The sequence below is a fragment of the Sorex araneus genome, chromosome 3 (genome assembly GCF_027595985.1).
Source record: "Sorex araneus isolate mSorAra2 chromosome 3, mSorAra2.pri, whole genome shotgun sequence".
NCBI lineage: Eukaryota > Metazoa > Chordata > Mammalia > Eulipotyphla > Soricidae > Sorex > Sorex araneus.
This window is the reverse complement of record NC_073304.1, coordinates 213,471,359-213,486,300: the sequence shown is the minus strand read 5'-3', so window position 1 is coordinate 213,486,300 and position 14,942 is coordinate 213,471,359. Positions and strand designations below refer to the sequence as shown.

The 14,942-nt window shown below is 58.5% G+C and overlaps 1 protein-coding gene across 1 annotated transcript; it reads right to left on the bottom strand.

Annotated features, from left to right (window-relative positions):
- Window positions 1–134: 134 nt before the first annotated feature.
- Window positions 135–11,396, bottom strand: LRRC59 (leucine rich repeat containing 59). Its single transcript, XM_055131947.1, has 7 exons — window positions 11,060–11,396; window positions 9,413–9,472; window positions 7,535–7,693; window positions 7,298–7,402; window positions 3,905–3,977; window positions 2,074–2,247; window positions 135–711 (listed from the first exon to the last, which is right to left on the bottom strand). Exons 1-7 carry the CDS (start codon window positions 11,162–11,164, stop codon window positions 464–466), a joined length of 924 nt encoding a protein of 307 aa, XP_054987922.1. The 5' UTR covers window positions 11,165–11,396; the 3' UTR covers window positions 135–463.
- Between the last annotated feature and the right edge of the window lie 3,546 nt (window positions 11,397–14,942).

Here is a 14,942-nt window from a genome sequence, read left to right as displayed (position 1 = left end):
CCCCGCCCCCCAATGTAAGCTGCAATTGCCGAGTGTGGTGTCCCCTTAGCTCTCCAAAGCACACTGCCTCCTGCTCTGCCCTGGCGGCCCAGGGGGGAATGAAAGAAAGGGCTTGTGACATACAAAAGTAGAAATGTAGTGACAGCTGACCATTTAGTAGAAATGAACCTTGCCTTTACACAGCTTTGTGGAACAACTAGAAAAGGCTGTTTTTCCCCCGGCTCCCCGCCCCCAAGCCTACTCCTCCAGGCATGCAGGTCACTGTCCCCACCTCCCGCGTCACCTGGCCCCGCCGGGAGACCCTGGCTGGGGCACAGAGAAGTCCTACGGAGAGGTCCTGAGTACCGGTCAGCAGCCCCGCGGCGGCGCAGGTGGCGTGCCGCGGAGAGCGCTCGTGTCCAGCAGAACCCAGTTCCGTAGGAATCCGCACGTCGAGGCCGGGGGGCAGCGGTGTCGGGGCCGCTCACTGCTGCTGCGAGTCGGTCTGCAGGACCCAGCGCAGGAGGTCGTGGCCACGCAGCCCCCGGAGCGCGTTGTCGCAGAGGGCGTTGACGCTGGTGCAGAGCGGCTGCCGCTGCAGCGCTGTCACCCGGCAGGCCACCAGCCCGCCCGCCACACACAGCAGCAGCAGCAGCAGCAGCTTCAGCACGGCCCACGAGCGCGTCTGCTTCCGGGGTGGCGGCTTGCGGGGCCGAGAGCCAGACTTGGATTCTGGGGGAACAGGCAGGGCAGGCAACAGACGCTCAGTGGGTTTGGGGAGACCTGTTTCCGCCTTCTCTAACAACGGTGCCCGCTGCGGGGCTGGGCCGGCTAAGCAGCATGGGTGAGGCCTGGGCCTGAGCCCCCTGGACCCCCCATGCCTCCAGAAAAACCCCCCGGGGTTCAATTTGCCGACACCGTATGGTCCCCTGGAGCACGGCTAGGGGTGTCCCCCGCCCCAACTCATGACCTTTCTTTAACGGAAGAACATCTGCGCTCTTGAACGCGTTGCTAAGCAGAGACTCCAAATAAACCCTCCCCCTGAGGTCTCCGGAGAGAACACTCAGGCCTGGAACTCACTCTAGGTGCTTCAGAGCTCGTGGTCCCCACGGGCCTCGAGCTCCGTGACGTGGTGATGACCCAGGCCCCTCGGGACCAGGAGGAGGGGCCAGAGCCACGGCTGACCCAAACCCTTGCTGCTGTGATTATCCACTGGTCCCATATGACTCCTGGGCCCGGGCGGCAGCAATCCCCATTTTCTGACTTTTATTACATAAGACTTTCTGAAATGCCTGTAGAGAATACATGTAGCACATGTGTGACCAGGGGAAACAAATCATCCTGAAACTCTGCGGCAGTTTTTAAACTTGACTGAGCTGCAGCTGGGGCCACAGGCCACCCTCACACACACTGAGCCCTTGGTTCTGCCCCTGGTGCCACGAAATCAAACAAAAAAGCAACATCTGCGGGACTGGAGCAATAGCACAGCGGGGAGGGCGTTTGCCTTGCACGCAGCTGACCCGGGTTCTATTCCCAGCATCCCATATGGTCCCCTGAGCACCGCCAGGAGTAATTCCTGAGTGCAGAGCCAGGAGTAACCCCTGAGCATCGTCAAGTGTGACCCAAAAAGCAAAAAAAAAAAAAAAAAAGCAAGCAACATCTTGCTCCCCACTCTTTCTTCCCCTCCAGCCCTGACCACCCCCCAAAATGGATATCAAACCTTCACCCCCAACACCCACTTGGCTCAGCGCCCCGTGGCAGGAATGGCCACACTGCCACTTTCTCCCTCTTCTCATCTCTCACGTCCCACAAAAGAGGAAGACGAGGTCACCTGTTCACAGTGAGTGGGGGCAGCGGGGACTGAGACAGGGACACGGACCCACACACAGCCCTGCCGGCGACCCTCCTGGCCCAGGGGACAGTCAGCTTTCCTGTCTATCTGGAGCTGCCCTGACACCCAACGTGGAGCTCATGCGGTGCACCTGCTGCACACGTGACCTCACGTGCTGCACGTGTGACCCCCAGCCCAGGCCTGCCATGAGGACAGGCCCCTCCCGCAACACCCCGTGTGCCCGCCCCGGAGAGGACACCTACTCGGGGCCTGGTTCGCCTCCTTCTTGGGCTTCTTCTCCTGCTCCCGCTTGGCTGCCTTGAGCGCGTCGTACTCCTTTCTCCGACGCTCCTTCTCTTCCGCCTTCTCCCGCTTCCGCAGCTCCCGCTCCTGGGCCTCCTTGGCTCGCTGCTTGGCTTCCCGCTTCTTCTCAGCCTCTGAAGAACATGCGCCCAGTGAGTGCTCCCCCGAGCCCCTCTGTGCTTTCCCCGGGGCGTGAAGCACAGGCGAGGCTGCCGGGAGAGGGACCACACGCGGATGGGTGCTCCAGGGACGCTGCACCTGGGCAGCTCACCGAGGGCCCTGGGCCCCTGCAGGAGAGCTCGTGGGGAAGCGGGGCCGCGGGCCACGAACGGGTGCCCTGCGGGAATTCCGGACAGGTCAGAAGACACAGCGCTGACAGCTTTCCACAACTCAGAGAGGCGGGGAGGGCACAACTGAACGCCAGGGAACCAGAATGGAGCACGGAAGGCAAAAGAGAACGAGAGTCCTCGTGCTCAGGGTCAGGGATGGGGACATCTCCTCAGAGAGCTTGCTCTGGAGGTCAACTCGGAGCGAGGACACGACATCACTGCTCGGGCACGCTTACATTCGGTGCCCAGCTCACTCACAGAGCACCGGGGTCTGAAACAGCACCTCCAAACCCGGGATCTGGAGGTCTGAGGCACCTTTCCCAAAGCCAGAATGCCCAGGATGGGGTCCAACATGCTGCTTAGGGCTGAAGGGCCTCTGGACACAATGTAGCAAAACAGTTGGGTACTGTAGCTGCTCACCGCTGCCTGATAGACAAACAAGCTGGCACAAGCCACACCTGGCCTCCGGGGAGTATGTGCCACCTCAGAAGCGGCCCCGACAGCGGTCAGAGAAAACAGGGTGGCACAGAGCCCTGCCAGCGGTAGGACAGCCCCAGACAGGCTGCCAGTAGGCAGCGCCTCCCACCTCCCACCTGTCGCACGCAGGAGGCTCTGTCAGCCGTGTGCTGGGAGCTCCCGGTACAGTGCTAAGGACAAATCGGTTCCAGTGCCCAAGCTGCCTACTTTCTAGAAGGAGACAAGGAACGAGTCTCCTTCACCAGGAAGGAGAGAGGGAAGGGGGTGGGAAGAGAGGGCGGGAGGGAGAGAGGGATGGGGGACAATCCACTCCAGCTGGAGGGATCAGCGGGTCAAAGCCAAAGGCCACCTGGCGTGGCCGGAAGAGATTCCCAAAAGTCTCGAAAAGCCCCCGAGGCAAGACCCTCCTCGGCGAGTCCTGCTGGTGCGGGCGCAGCAGGGCGGAACACAGCTGGGCCTGTGCCCTGTCCCCGGGCCACTGCCGGCCTGGGCAGGCCTGGCTGGCCACACCGCAGAGCTGAAACCTAGTGCTAAGTACAATTAGAAGCTATTAGTGGGCTTGAAGCAGACGGCTGCGTAATTGCTTTGCTTGAAAGAGCTCTCCCTGGTCGCTGGGTGCCAAAGGGGTGGAGAAAGTGAGGAGGGGCTGTGGCCCCTGGGGGTTGGGGGAGTGGAGCTGCGTGGAGCGGGAGAAAGCCCCCTTGCCGAGAATCCAGATGTGGAGGAAACCCCAAGTTCAGGCTTGAGCAGGCACCGGAATCCCCACTGCTGGGGGCGCGAGGAGAGGGGCTTGTGTCACCCTCTCGGCAGCCGGGAGGGGGGCAGTGGACACTGTCTGCTCAGAGGAGAGGCCGGGCAGTGGCTAAGCCAGAGAGCAGATGGCACGTGAGTGAGGCCTGGGGGTTCTGGTTCCTTACAGACCTTCTCCCCCTGCACGCCCCCACCCCCACCCAAGAAGGCCCAAGAAGAGATGCCCGCTGCTTACCTCGCTCCACTTCCAGCCGCCGCTGCCTCTCCCGCTCCTGGTCGGCCTGCACAGCCTTCATGTGCTGCAACACCTGCGGAGGAAGAGGCGGGCACTGAGTGCAGGCAGAGACGGCCCGTTCTGGGGCTCCAGGTCCCCGTGTCAAACAGTGTGAGCCAGACGGGGCCCGGCCCCACCTTAGCCCGAGAAGGGCCAGCTCAGCGCAGGCCACGGAAGCCGCCAGGAAGCTGAAAAGCCGGCCCGCAGCGCCCCGTGCTAACTGGGCCCTGTTCTGCCACTCGAAGACCTTCAGGGCTCTCTCAGGCTCCCTGCGAGTCTGCCGTGCAGCCTGCACTGGCCCACGAGCTTTCCTGACCCTCCACCTGCCAGCCCCTGGCCTGCGCTTCCCACAGACGCTCCCTCAGCCTCTTCTTCTAGGGCTCCAGTTCTTGCAGGCCGTGGTCAAAGCATTCAACAAGAGTTTGCTGAGGAACTAGAGGGATGGGGAGTTCTGCCCGCCTGCCTCAGGCTGGGAAGCGACAAGGCTCGGAGGGTAAGTCCAGCTGCCCCCAGGGTGGTGCTTCACCCAGAGGAGGCCGGGAACCATCAGGCCCACGCCATACAATGCACGGACAACTCCGAGCCCAGCCAAGTCCTGTCGGTAATATCCCGATGGTCTTGACCTAAAGGAGCCGCAGAGTGTCACCACGGACACGTGGCATGGCTAGGGAGGAGGTAAAGGCGAGTGGCCTTTCCAAGCCAATTCTCTCATCTGGAAAGAGGAGATAAGACCCGCTTAAAGGGCCAGCGTGAGGATGATAAATGATGTAACTTGTGCTGTTTGCACAACATCATCCTTGGTGTTACATGTGCTCAACCATTTGTCGCCCTTTTTTATTCAACCACTTCTTTCTCTTCTCAAATCAGAGAAAAACCTCAGTGATCCTAAACTGAGACGGCAAACCCTTCGTGCTGCACGCACTGGACAACAGGCAGGAGTCCGTGTGCAAACATGACCGTTGGACAAACGCACACCACCACCCCAGGGCAGAGAGGCGCTGCAGAAGCTGCTCCTTCCAGGGGCCTGGGGCAAAGCCCCTGGGAGCCCTGTCCAGGCTGTCGGCCAGCTGGCACCTCTCGGGAGGAGGGTCAAGCCCAGGCGCGGCCGGTGGCTCTGTGTGGAGGACTCAACGCTACAGAGGTAGGCCCAGTGCCACGTGCCACGTGCCAGTCACGCTCTGAACTCAGAGTAGTAAAGAGTCAGCATGGTAAATAGGCTGCTGCTGGGGACACAGCACCAGCTAACGAGCAAGCGGCAGAGCCAAGGGCTGTCCCTCTCCGCCTGCTCTGACACACCAGGAGTCCATGGTCAGGAAAGCCGGCCAGCCCAGAAACGGGAGGGACCGAGACTGCCCTCCCTCCCGCAGCCCCGCAGACAGGAGCACTTGACAAACACCAGGACGATAACTAGTCTCTCTCATTTGCTTCTGGGCCACATCTGGTGATGCTCAGCGCTTACTCCTGGCTCTGCGCTCAGGAATAGTGATGCTCGGGGGACCATATGCGGGGGGGGTCAAACCTGGGTCGGCCATGTGCAAGGCAAGCGCTCTTCCTGCTGTACTATCTCTCCAGTCCCTTATTAACTAGTTATTCTTTATTTTCTTTTTCTTTTGTTTTTTTTTGCGGGGGAGGGGGGATTTGGGTCACACCCGGCGATGCACAGGGGTTACTCCTGGCTCATGCACTCAGGAATCACTCCTGGCGGTGCTCGGGGGACCATATGGAGTCCTGGGAATCGAACCTGGGTCGGCCACATGCAAGGCAAACGCCCTCCCCGCAGAGCTCAGAGACCCCCAGGGCTACACATAAGGTACTGGTGGGCAGGGGCAGGCGGTGCCAGTCGAGTCCTGAGGGCCTGTCACATGTCCAGTGTGTGCTCCGCTGCCTGAAAAGGTCTGCCCTCATTTTTTATTTTGTTTTGTCTGTTTAGTTTTTTGGGCTACCCCCAAAGATGGGGCTGGAGTGATAGCACAGCAGATAGGGCGTTTGCCTTGCATGCTGGATGATCCGGGTTCGATTCCTCTGCCCCTCTTGAGAGCCCAGCAAGCTACTGAGAGTATCTCACCCGCACGGCAGAGCCTGGCAGCTACCCGTGGCGTATTCAATATGCCAAAAACGGTAACAAGTCTCACAATGGAGATGTTACTGGTGCCCGCTTGAGCAAATCGATGAGCAAGGAGTGACAGTGACAGTGACCCCAAGATGCTCAGGGACCATATGGGGAGCCTGGGATCGAACCCGGGCCCGCCATGTGCCATGCAAGCACCTTACCTGCTGTACTACCGCCCAGACTCTAGGTTTGCCCTTATCTGATAGGTGGAGAAATATCAAGATGTGTAACTTGTGTGGGTTTCATCCCGTGACACAAACAACTTTCTTTCTGTAGACTCTGAGTGAGGGTTGGGAGGGGGAGGCTTGGAAACCAGGCAGGACCAAGGATAGTCGGGGGGAGGCACTATGGGTCTCTAGAGCCCCCATCACTCCCTGAATGTCACGTCCCGGGCCCTCCCACTCAGGACACTGCGTCCCATATGGCTTTCTTAGCCATGGGCCACCAGGTGAGGAAGCAGTCCTCAGCCACGGATAAAAGCACGGGTGGCCTCCTGCAACATCTGCACGGAAACCCGGCAGGTATGTTCATTTTGCTCGCCAGGCTCCCTAAACAATGCCAAGTTGGTCATCTGGCACTCAGCTAAGCCAGCCCTGGAGGGTGCAGCGGGAAATGGCTACAGTAGGCGCTGCAGAGAGACAGGGGGAGGCCTAAGACAGGACACGAGGGGCGTTTGGGGGGTCACGGGCACGTGCCTTGCATTCAGAAGGACCCAAATTAGGCACTGAATGGCCCCCCAGACACGAGCCTCAGGCAGCCTGGCAGTGAACAGTTGAGGGAGTAGCATGAGGCCTGGCCCTGGGGCCCCCTGAGCAGGGCTCAGGAAGAAAAAGAACAAAAAAGACTTTGCTGCAACTTTTGCCAGCAAACATGCCCCCTCCCTTCCTCACTCTGGTATCGGATGATCTGACCCAAAGTTAACATTCCATCTGCCCAGGATATTTATTTAGGGTTAGAGACTTACAAACACCAGCCCCTTCGGGATCAAAATTCCTACAATAACTATGACCCTTGCCCAGCCAAGGCCTCTACCCTCTCGTTCTACCCCACGTGAACAACGCCTCTCGGGATGGCACCCAGGATGCGGCAGTGCAGAAGAGCAGGAGTGGACGGCGGGGAGGAGGGGGCCGCTTGCCGACAGCCCGTGGCCACTAACGCCGAGGCCTCCTGCTCTCAGGCGGCCTGGGAGGGAAAACACGAGCTGCCGAGGGAGCCCCGGGGACCCCTGGGGAGCGCAGGCCTACCTTGTTGGCGCACTGCTTGCACTGCTTCTCGTCCAAGCAGTCGCCGGCCACTTTGGCCAGGACGGGGTCCAGGGGGTTATCCTTCAGGTCCAGCCACTTCAGGTTCTAGAGGGACAGGCGGAGAGCTGGGTGAACCCGGGCCCGCACACGGCATCCCGCAAGGAGGAGTGACTGGGGTGGCGGCCCCGGGGCTCCAGCCGCACTTTGAAGGCCCAGCCCTGGCGCGGGGCCGGTTACCTTGAGCTGGGCGAAGCTGACTGGCAGGGTGACCAGCCTGTTGTTGAGGAGGTCCAGGTGCTGCAGGTTGACCAGACGGCCGAAGTCGGCAGGCAGCTGCTGCAGTTTATTTTTGCTCAGGTCCAGCTTCACCAGGTGTGTGAGGCCACAGAAATCAGACTAGGGGCCAAAGAGAGGACAGCTCAGCCTTAGTCGCGCCTCGCTTGGTTCAAACGGGCCAGGACCCCGGGGTCAGGGGCGCCTTCGGGGGAGTCCCACGGCTCCCCGCTACCGCAGTGAATGAACCTGGAGAGCGGCTGGGGACTCTGGGGCTTCGGCGGGTGCAGCCAGACGTGCCCATAAGGGGGCTGAGCGCACACGAGCGCGTCACTGTTCCCCGTTCTCCTGCCACCTTGCCCTCCAGCTGCTCTGGCACCCGGGGAGGCTTCGAGCCTCCCACCACACCCCAAGGCCGCCTTTTGCAGGAGGCAGACACACAGTTGGCCCCGTCTCACCCTCCCAAAGCGCCCGAAGGTCTCTGCGTGGCTCCCCGCACTGCTTCCTTCAGCCTTTCCTAGCTCACCTCTTGTCCTGCCTTAAGCTTCACTCTAGGACACCACCAGGGGGTGCTCAGGCGCTCAGCGACCAGTCTTGGACAGACAGAGGGACAGGCCCAGCCTACCTGTGCCTTGCTCAGAACAGGTCCCTGGTCATTATGCCTCTGCTCAGCATCCTTCTGAGATGACATGCCAACCTCCGCTAACAAGGCATGCTCGAGCTCTCGGGGGAGGGGAGGGGAGGGGGAGGGAGGGAGGGACACGACTCTGGGGACTGTGCACGTCAGGGTACCCACACTGCGAGGGAGCTGGGGCTGTGTGGGACATGCGCATGGGGTACCCCGAGTGACCGACAAAGCAGATGGTGGGCCAGCCTGCGGAGACTGGCGCCCCTCCTTGATTCAGACACCAGATGCTCTGGGAAGAAGCGGAACCCCAGGTGCATTTTCAGGGTTAGGGAAGGATCCTGGTGAGCCATGGGAAGACGCTAGAAACAATCAGGGAGGCCCAGGAGACCGGCGAAGGCAGATAAACTAACGAGCCAGAGAAGAACGTGTCAACGTCCAAGACTCAGAGCGTGAGCCAGGCCGGGGAAAAAGGCGAGAAAAGGGGCCTGCGCCCCGGATGGGAACAGGTCGGGCCTACAGGAGGAGCAGCCTGGCCTACGGGAGGGAGAATGGTGGGGGTGCGACCTGCAGTAACACAGGGGAGCAAAGGAGAAGCGGGAGAAGCCGTGCGAGAAAACCCACAAAGACTGGACCAGGTTGAACGCACCGAACAAAACACGTGTGGAGGGCCAGGGATGGGGCCCAGTGGTAAAGGACCGGCCTTGCAACTGGACCAGGGTTCAGTTCAGTTCCCAGCAAACACACGCACATCCAGGTAATTAAGGGATTAGGAGGTTAGTGCCATGTAATCTGGAAAGCTGCTTTGTTCTGCTCTCCATCAAAAGGGGATACACAAGGAGACTGTTTACAACAACTTTCCCCCTGGAACGCAGAGTGATGTACAAACTGGTCTCCCACCTCCTCTCTGCAGGACAGAGGGAAACGCTATTTTCAAAGGAACAAATGAAACAGAAAAACAGAAAAAAGTTCACAGTAAGCAATTTCCCCAGCATCCCGGAGACTTCCGTTTTCTGTGGCCTGACCGGCCTACTGGTCTGCTGCAGGAAGCTCTGCCTTGCGTCCCCCCTCCGAGGTGAATCCTGTGTTTCCGACATCCTCAGGTTTAGCCTTATCCCATCTGCACGCCTCTCCTGAATCTGTGCCCCACAACACACCTCCCACAGCGGGAAGGAGCAGTGCCCAGGGCTCTCAGAGGACCTTGCCGCCAGCCTTACCGGTAGAGTGGCCAGTTTATTGCAGGACAGATCCAGGACAGTGGCCTTCGGGAGGGCAGCCTAGGAGAATAAGAACAAAACGTCAGACTGATACATGGAACTGCTAGGGGACACTGCCCGTGAAGCTGGTCCAGAGAAAGTTCCTGCAGCCAGGCGAGGCCCTGGGCAATGGCACCAAAGGCATAACGCTCCTGGAGAGGAACTAAGGAGCAGCCAGGAATGAGCCGGGAAAGCCAGCAACGGGCAAGGCACCAGCTGGGGGATCTCTAGGAGAGGAAACAGGTTCTCAGAGAGTCTCTAGGTCGCCCTGATGCGGTTCCCTAGCACCCTCACCAGGAGTCTCAGCCGTGTCCAACCGCCCAAGCATCTGTAATGCCTACCGCCCCAATATGGGGGCTTCCAGCACCAAAGTACGTGCCAACCAAGTAAGGACTAATGAGTGAATGAGTGAATGAGTGAATGAATGAATGAGCGCCTGCTTCTTTTATTTTCACTTTCAGCTTTTTTTATTTCCCACTCTGGAGAAGCCCGTGTTCTCTCTCCAATATGTATTCCTCTCTTTCTCTCCCCTCACATCCAAGTAAACTGTGTTCAACGAAAACGGTCTTGCTTCACTCTCACCCCCCCCCCAAAAAAAACCTCAGCTATTCCAGGGGTAGCTGCAAGCCCAATACCAGGTACCTGACAATCTTCCTCCACCCTCAGGCCAGCTGCGGAGGGGGCCCGCTGCCCCCCTGCCACAAACGGCGGCAATCTAGGAATAAAGGTTACCTTGCGTGCCAAGGGCCCTGGGCTCTACAGCAAAGGCGCTGGGAGCTGCGCCCGGAATCGCAGCCGGCCCGGGCGAGGAGGGCTGGGCCGGGCGCCAGCGGCCAAGGTACCCGGTTAGAGGCAGAGGGGGGCAGCGGGGCGCCGGGGGGGTGGGGTGGGGGGATGGGGGGGTGGGGGAGCAGGGGAGGCGCCGACGGGCTCTCCAGGGACTCCCTGGGCCCCCCAATTAGTTGTGAGACCTCCGGGGGTGGGGGCGGGGGTGCCCGAGCTCAGACCCGGGCGTGGGGGAGGCGGGCGGTGGGGTGCGCGGCCGCTTCCCGCCAGTTTCGGCGCAGCCTCCAAGGAGACCCAGCCAGGAAGGCCCGGGGCAGCGGCGCGCGCGGGGCCGGCCGCTGCCTGCCCGGCCGGTTCTGGCCACACCCAGGCCTCCTCCCGGCAGGCCCGGCACCGCCAACCGAGTCATTCATTCATTCGTTCATTCATTCTCCCGAGGCTGCCAGGGAGCGCTCGCAGGGGCGCCCACTTGGCCCGGGGCGCGGGGCGGGCCGCAGAAGGAGTCCCTGGTCGCCCCCCTAAACCCCCCCGCACTCCCCACCCCATAAGGGGGAGGGGGGTCTCACTCCGGACCCCGCAGCTTTGGACTCTTGCGGGCGGGCAGAGCGCAACTCCCCAGTTCCTGGAAGCGCTCCCCAGTGACACGTGTACAGCGCAGGGGGAAGAAGGGGAGGGGGGCTCAGCCCTTGTCCCCTCCCCTCCCCCCCACCCCCAGTCCACGTCCTCCGGGGACGGAGACGTGGAAACTGAGGCCGGGCAGGGAGGCGGCCCCGCGCACGGGTCAGCGGCGGGCGCAGGGTCCCGGCGGGCGCGAGCACTGACCAGCTCCTTGACCGGGACTTCATTCAGGTCGCTGAGGCTCAGGTCCAGCTCGTTGCCGTCCAGCTTGTCGCGGAGGTTCCCGCCCTTACTCCCGGCCTTGGTCATGGTGACGCCAGCAGAGAGGATCCCGGCGCCGGGGCTCCGACGGGCAGGGGCGGGGATGCCAAAGCGCGAGGCGGCTCGGCGGAGTCACAGCCAACCGACAGCGCCGCTGGCCTCTGCTGCAGGAGGTGCGAGACAGCGGCCACCCGTCCGCTGGCAGGCAGCACTCTGAGCCCCGCGCCCCGCTCCCACCGGTGCCACTGCGACGACGACCACTTCCGTGTCCACGTCACCTTCCGCGACCACTGAGACGGGCCGGGCCAGAGCGGCGCGAGGGCGTGCGGGCGCGCCCTCTGGTGCCCAGAATCGCGCGCTGCAGCCGCCGCCGCCGCCCCCGCCGCCGCCCCGGGGGAGCTAGGGTTCGAGGCTCTGGAGCGCCCAAGTTGCAGCGAACGCGACCTTGAGAGCGCCTCCGCGGGCGTCTTTTCTGGCAGTGCCAAGTGCCAGGAGGCCAAAGAGCACGGATTCTGGGCCAGGAGACCTGAATTCCTGTCCAAAACTGACCTCATCAGATCACTCCCATTTCCAGGATCAGGGGAAGGAACTGGATGTTCTTCAAAACCGCTCCTTGTTTAGGATCGGAGTGATAGCACCGCAGGTGGGGTGTTTACCTTGCACACCGCCGACCTGGGTTCGATCCTTGGCGCCTCATGGGGTCTCCCGAGCAGGAGTGATTCCTGAGTGCAGGCAGAGCCTGGAGTTTACCCCTGAGCGTAGCTGGGTATGGTCCAAGCAAACACAAATCTAGGTTCACTTAAAAACAACCACATGTTACAGGACCAAAGAGAGAGTGCAGTAGGTAGTGCTCTTGTTTTGCATGCAGCCAACTCCCACTCAACCCTTTTTACGACATATTCCTCCCTGGCAAGGGCGTGATCCTGGAGTGCAGAGCACCAGAGACAGCCCCGAGCATCACCGTGGCCGAGATCTCCACTCTGGGGCTCTGGATTCCTGAGTTTGTCTCCCTCCTGTCAGCCCTCACTTAGCCCTTCCAAATGAGACCTTGCCCATGCTGCCTGGGAGTTTCCCGGTTCGCTTTCACTTTCTAATAAAATCCTTTCCGAGCTCGAATAAAACCTTAAAACTAGATACGAAGACAGTTTAAATGGTGTAGCAGACAAGGCTCAAGGCTGATCCCTGGCACCTCATGATGCTCCAAAGCGGCTCCTTTAAGGACCCAAAAATGTCTCTCAGACCTCCAGCTACTTCCAACATACGAACTGTCCTTTCTTATATCGTTTGTTTGGGGGCCACACCCATCAGTGCTCAGGATTCGCTCTTGGCTCTGAGTTCAGGGATCACTCCTGATGGAGCTCTGGGGACGGACCACATCTGGGTTAGCCATATTCGAGGGTGGCATCCGGCTTCCTGTACCATCTCTCCGGCCCAATATGGGTGGTCTTCGTGCTACATTGGGCCCTATCTGAGGACTAACCTTCCAGTCCCTCCAGATGTGGGGTGCTGAGTAGTTTTCTGTGGCTTCACCCTTCTCCTTCACCAGGAATGTCATACCTTCCCCCAGCCACCCTAGCTAATCCCTAGTCTTCCGGTAGCCTTCTCTGACCAACTGAAACTCCAGGCTAAGTTCAGTGCCCAAGCAATAATAAATCTTTGTTATTAATGGGGATTGAGCTTGGTAGCAAATGCCTCTCTCTGGCACTAGACCAACCAAGTATGGGTGAATTTCTTTTTTTTTTTTTCTGTTTTTTTTTTTTAATTTATTTATTTTTAATTAGAGAATCACCGTGAGGGTACAGTTACAGATTTATACACTTTTGTGCTTATACTTCCCTCATACAAAGTTTGGAACCCATCCCTTCACCAGTGCCCATTCTCCACCACCCGTAAACCCAGTGTCCCTCCCACCCTCCCCAATCCCATCTCCCCCCCACCCCACCCTGCCACTGTGGCAAGGCATTCCCTTCTGTTTTCTCTCTCTAATTAGCTGTTGTGGTTTGCAATAAAGGTGTTGAGTGGCCGCTGTGCTCAGTCTCTAGCCCTCATTCAGCCCGCAACTCCCTTCCCCCACATGGCCTTCGACTACAATGTAGTTGGTGATCGCTTCTCTGAGTTGACCTTTCCCAAGTATGGGTGACTTTCTTACTCTAACTGGAGGCCTGGGTTTGATCTCCAGGACCATGAGCACCCCTAGGATTGACTCCATGAACAGATCCAAGAACAGCCTCTGAACACTTCTGGTGTAGCCCCCAAATAAACACAGAGAGAGAAAGAGAGAGAGAGAGGTAGAGAGAGAGAGAGAGAGAGAGAGCCCATGCCTATATAACTTACTACTTATGAAACCTTAAACAGTCCCCTTGCCTGATCCATGGGTGCTTGAGAAATGTGTATAATGGCATTCAACAGGCAAGTTTTACAAAGATAGAACGGAACACATGAAGAACTTGTTGCAATGACACTTAGCTATGACTCAGAGTTCACCCAAGTTTACGTCTCATCTTGATGGATCTGTCTTACTCTGAAGGGTGAGGTTCTGTCTCTGGCCTCCGTGTCTGTGCTTCTTTTGCTGCCCACAGAATGAATGAAGCTCGTTATGCCCTCTCCATACCTCAGTGTAAAATGGGGATTTTAGAGCTCATTTCAGAAAACTGAGAACCAGAAGAAGGGAGTTCCAGGGCGTAATCATATACTATCCCTGGGTGCCCCCTACACATTCCCCCAGCAAGGAGTGGCTCCCAATCTTCTGGAACTGCGTTTCGGGGAATGAGATCAGGGCAAGTGAGCAGTGAGACATTAGCATTTAGCAATCTCCAAAGCCCTGGAGCATCCCTGATGAGATTTTGATCATGTACAGCACGTCCTTGACTGTTTCCTTCAAAGTCATTTCCTTATACTGTTGATGATGAAGAAAATAGATTCCTGGCTAGGGCCCATAGTGGAGTGTGTGTGTATCTCGTGAGTATGTATTGGGGGGTGGGGTGGGGTGTTCTCTGGGGATTTGCCCCATTCTAAACAGGTGCCTGCTGGATTCCAGTTGTGACTCAGCTGTACAGTTTGAGTGAACATTTGTGCATCTTTTTTTTTTCTTTTTGGGTCACACCCGGGGATGCACAGGGGTCACTCCTGGCTCTGCACTCAGGAATTACTCCTGGCGGTGCCCGGGGGACCATATGGGATGCTGGGAATTGAACCTGGGTCTGCCACATGCAAGGCAAATGCCCTACCTGCTGTGCTATCTCACCAGCCCCACGGTTGTGCATCTTATCTGAGGTATTCCTGCCCTGTGCCCTGAGATGCTGGGATGTGCTCTGGCCATCCAGACCCTGAACTTCAATAAGCAGACTGGAAAATAAATAAATAAATAAATAAATAAAAATAAATAAATGAATCAATAGGATCACTTAATACCAAAAGTGTTTGTGGTCTTTGTTTAGTTTGATGATTTTTGTCCGTTTGTTCGGGGGCCACACGCAGCTGTGCTCAGGACATATTCCTGGCTCTGCACTCAGGGTTCACTCCTGGTGGTGCTTGAGGAACCAAACATGAGGCTGACGATCAAACCTCGGTTGGCTACATGCAAGGCAAGTGACTTTACCAGCCATATCATTAGTCCAACCCCACACTTGGTGATGTGTTTTGTGGCCAGAAATATACCTTACGAACCAACTCTTGTTTACATCAATTAGCGTACACATATTCAGTTTCCAAGAACTTATTGATAACCTTGATGGTCACGAAGAGAGTAGAAGACACATTTTGTTTGGTAGGAGGCTACTCAGCTATGCTGGGGGGCTACTCCTGGCTCTGTTCTTGGGAGTAATCT

What these genes read in the sequence shown, in the direction of transcription:
- LRRC59 (XM_055131947.1), bottom strand. Translation starts at nt 11,164, where the DNA reads ATGACCAAGGCCGGGAGTAAGGGCGGGAACCTCCGCGACAAGCTGGAC. An exon ending in TCAGCTTCGCCCAGCTCAAG is followed by an intron (nt 7,403 to 7,534) that starts GTAACCGGCCCC and finishes CTGTCCCTCTAG; the next exon opens with AACCTGAAGTGGCTGGACCT. An exon ending in GCGGCTGGAAGTGGAGCGAG is followed by an intron (nt 2,248 to 3,904) that starts GTAAGCAGCGGG and finishes CATGTTCTTCAG; the next exon opens with AGGCTGAGAAGAAGCGGGAA.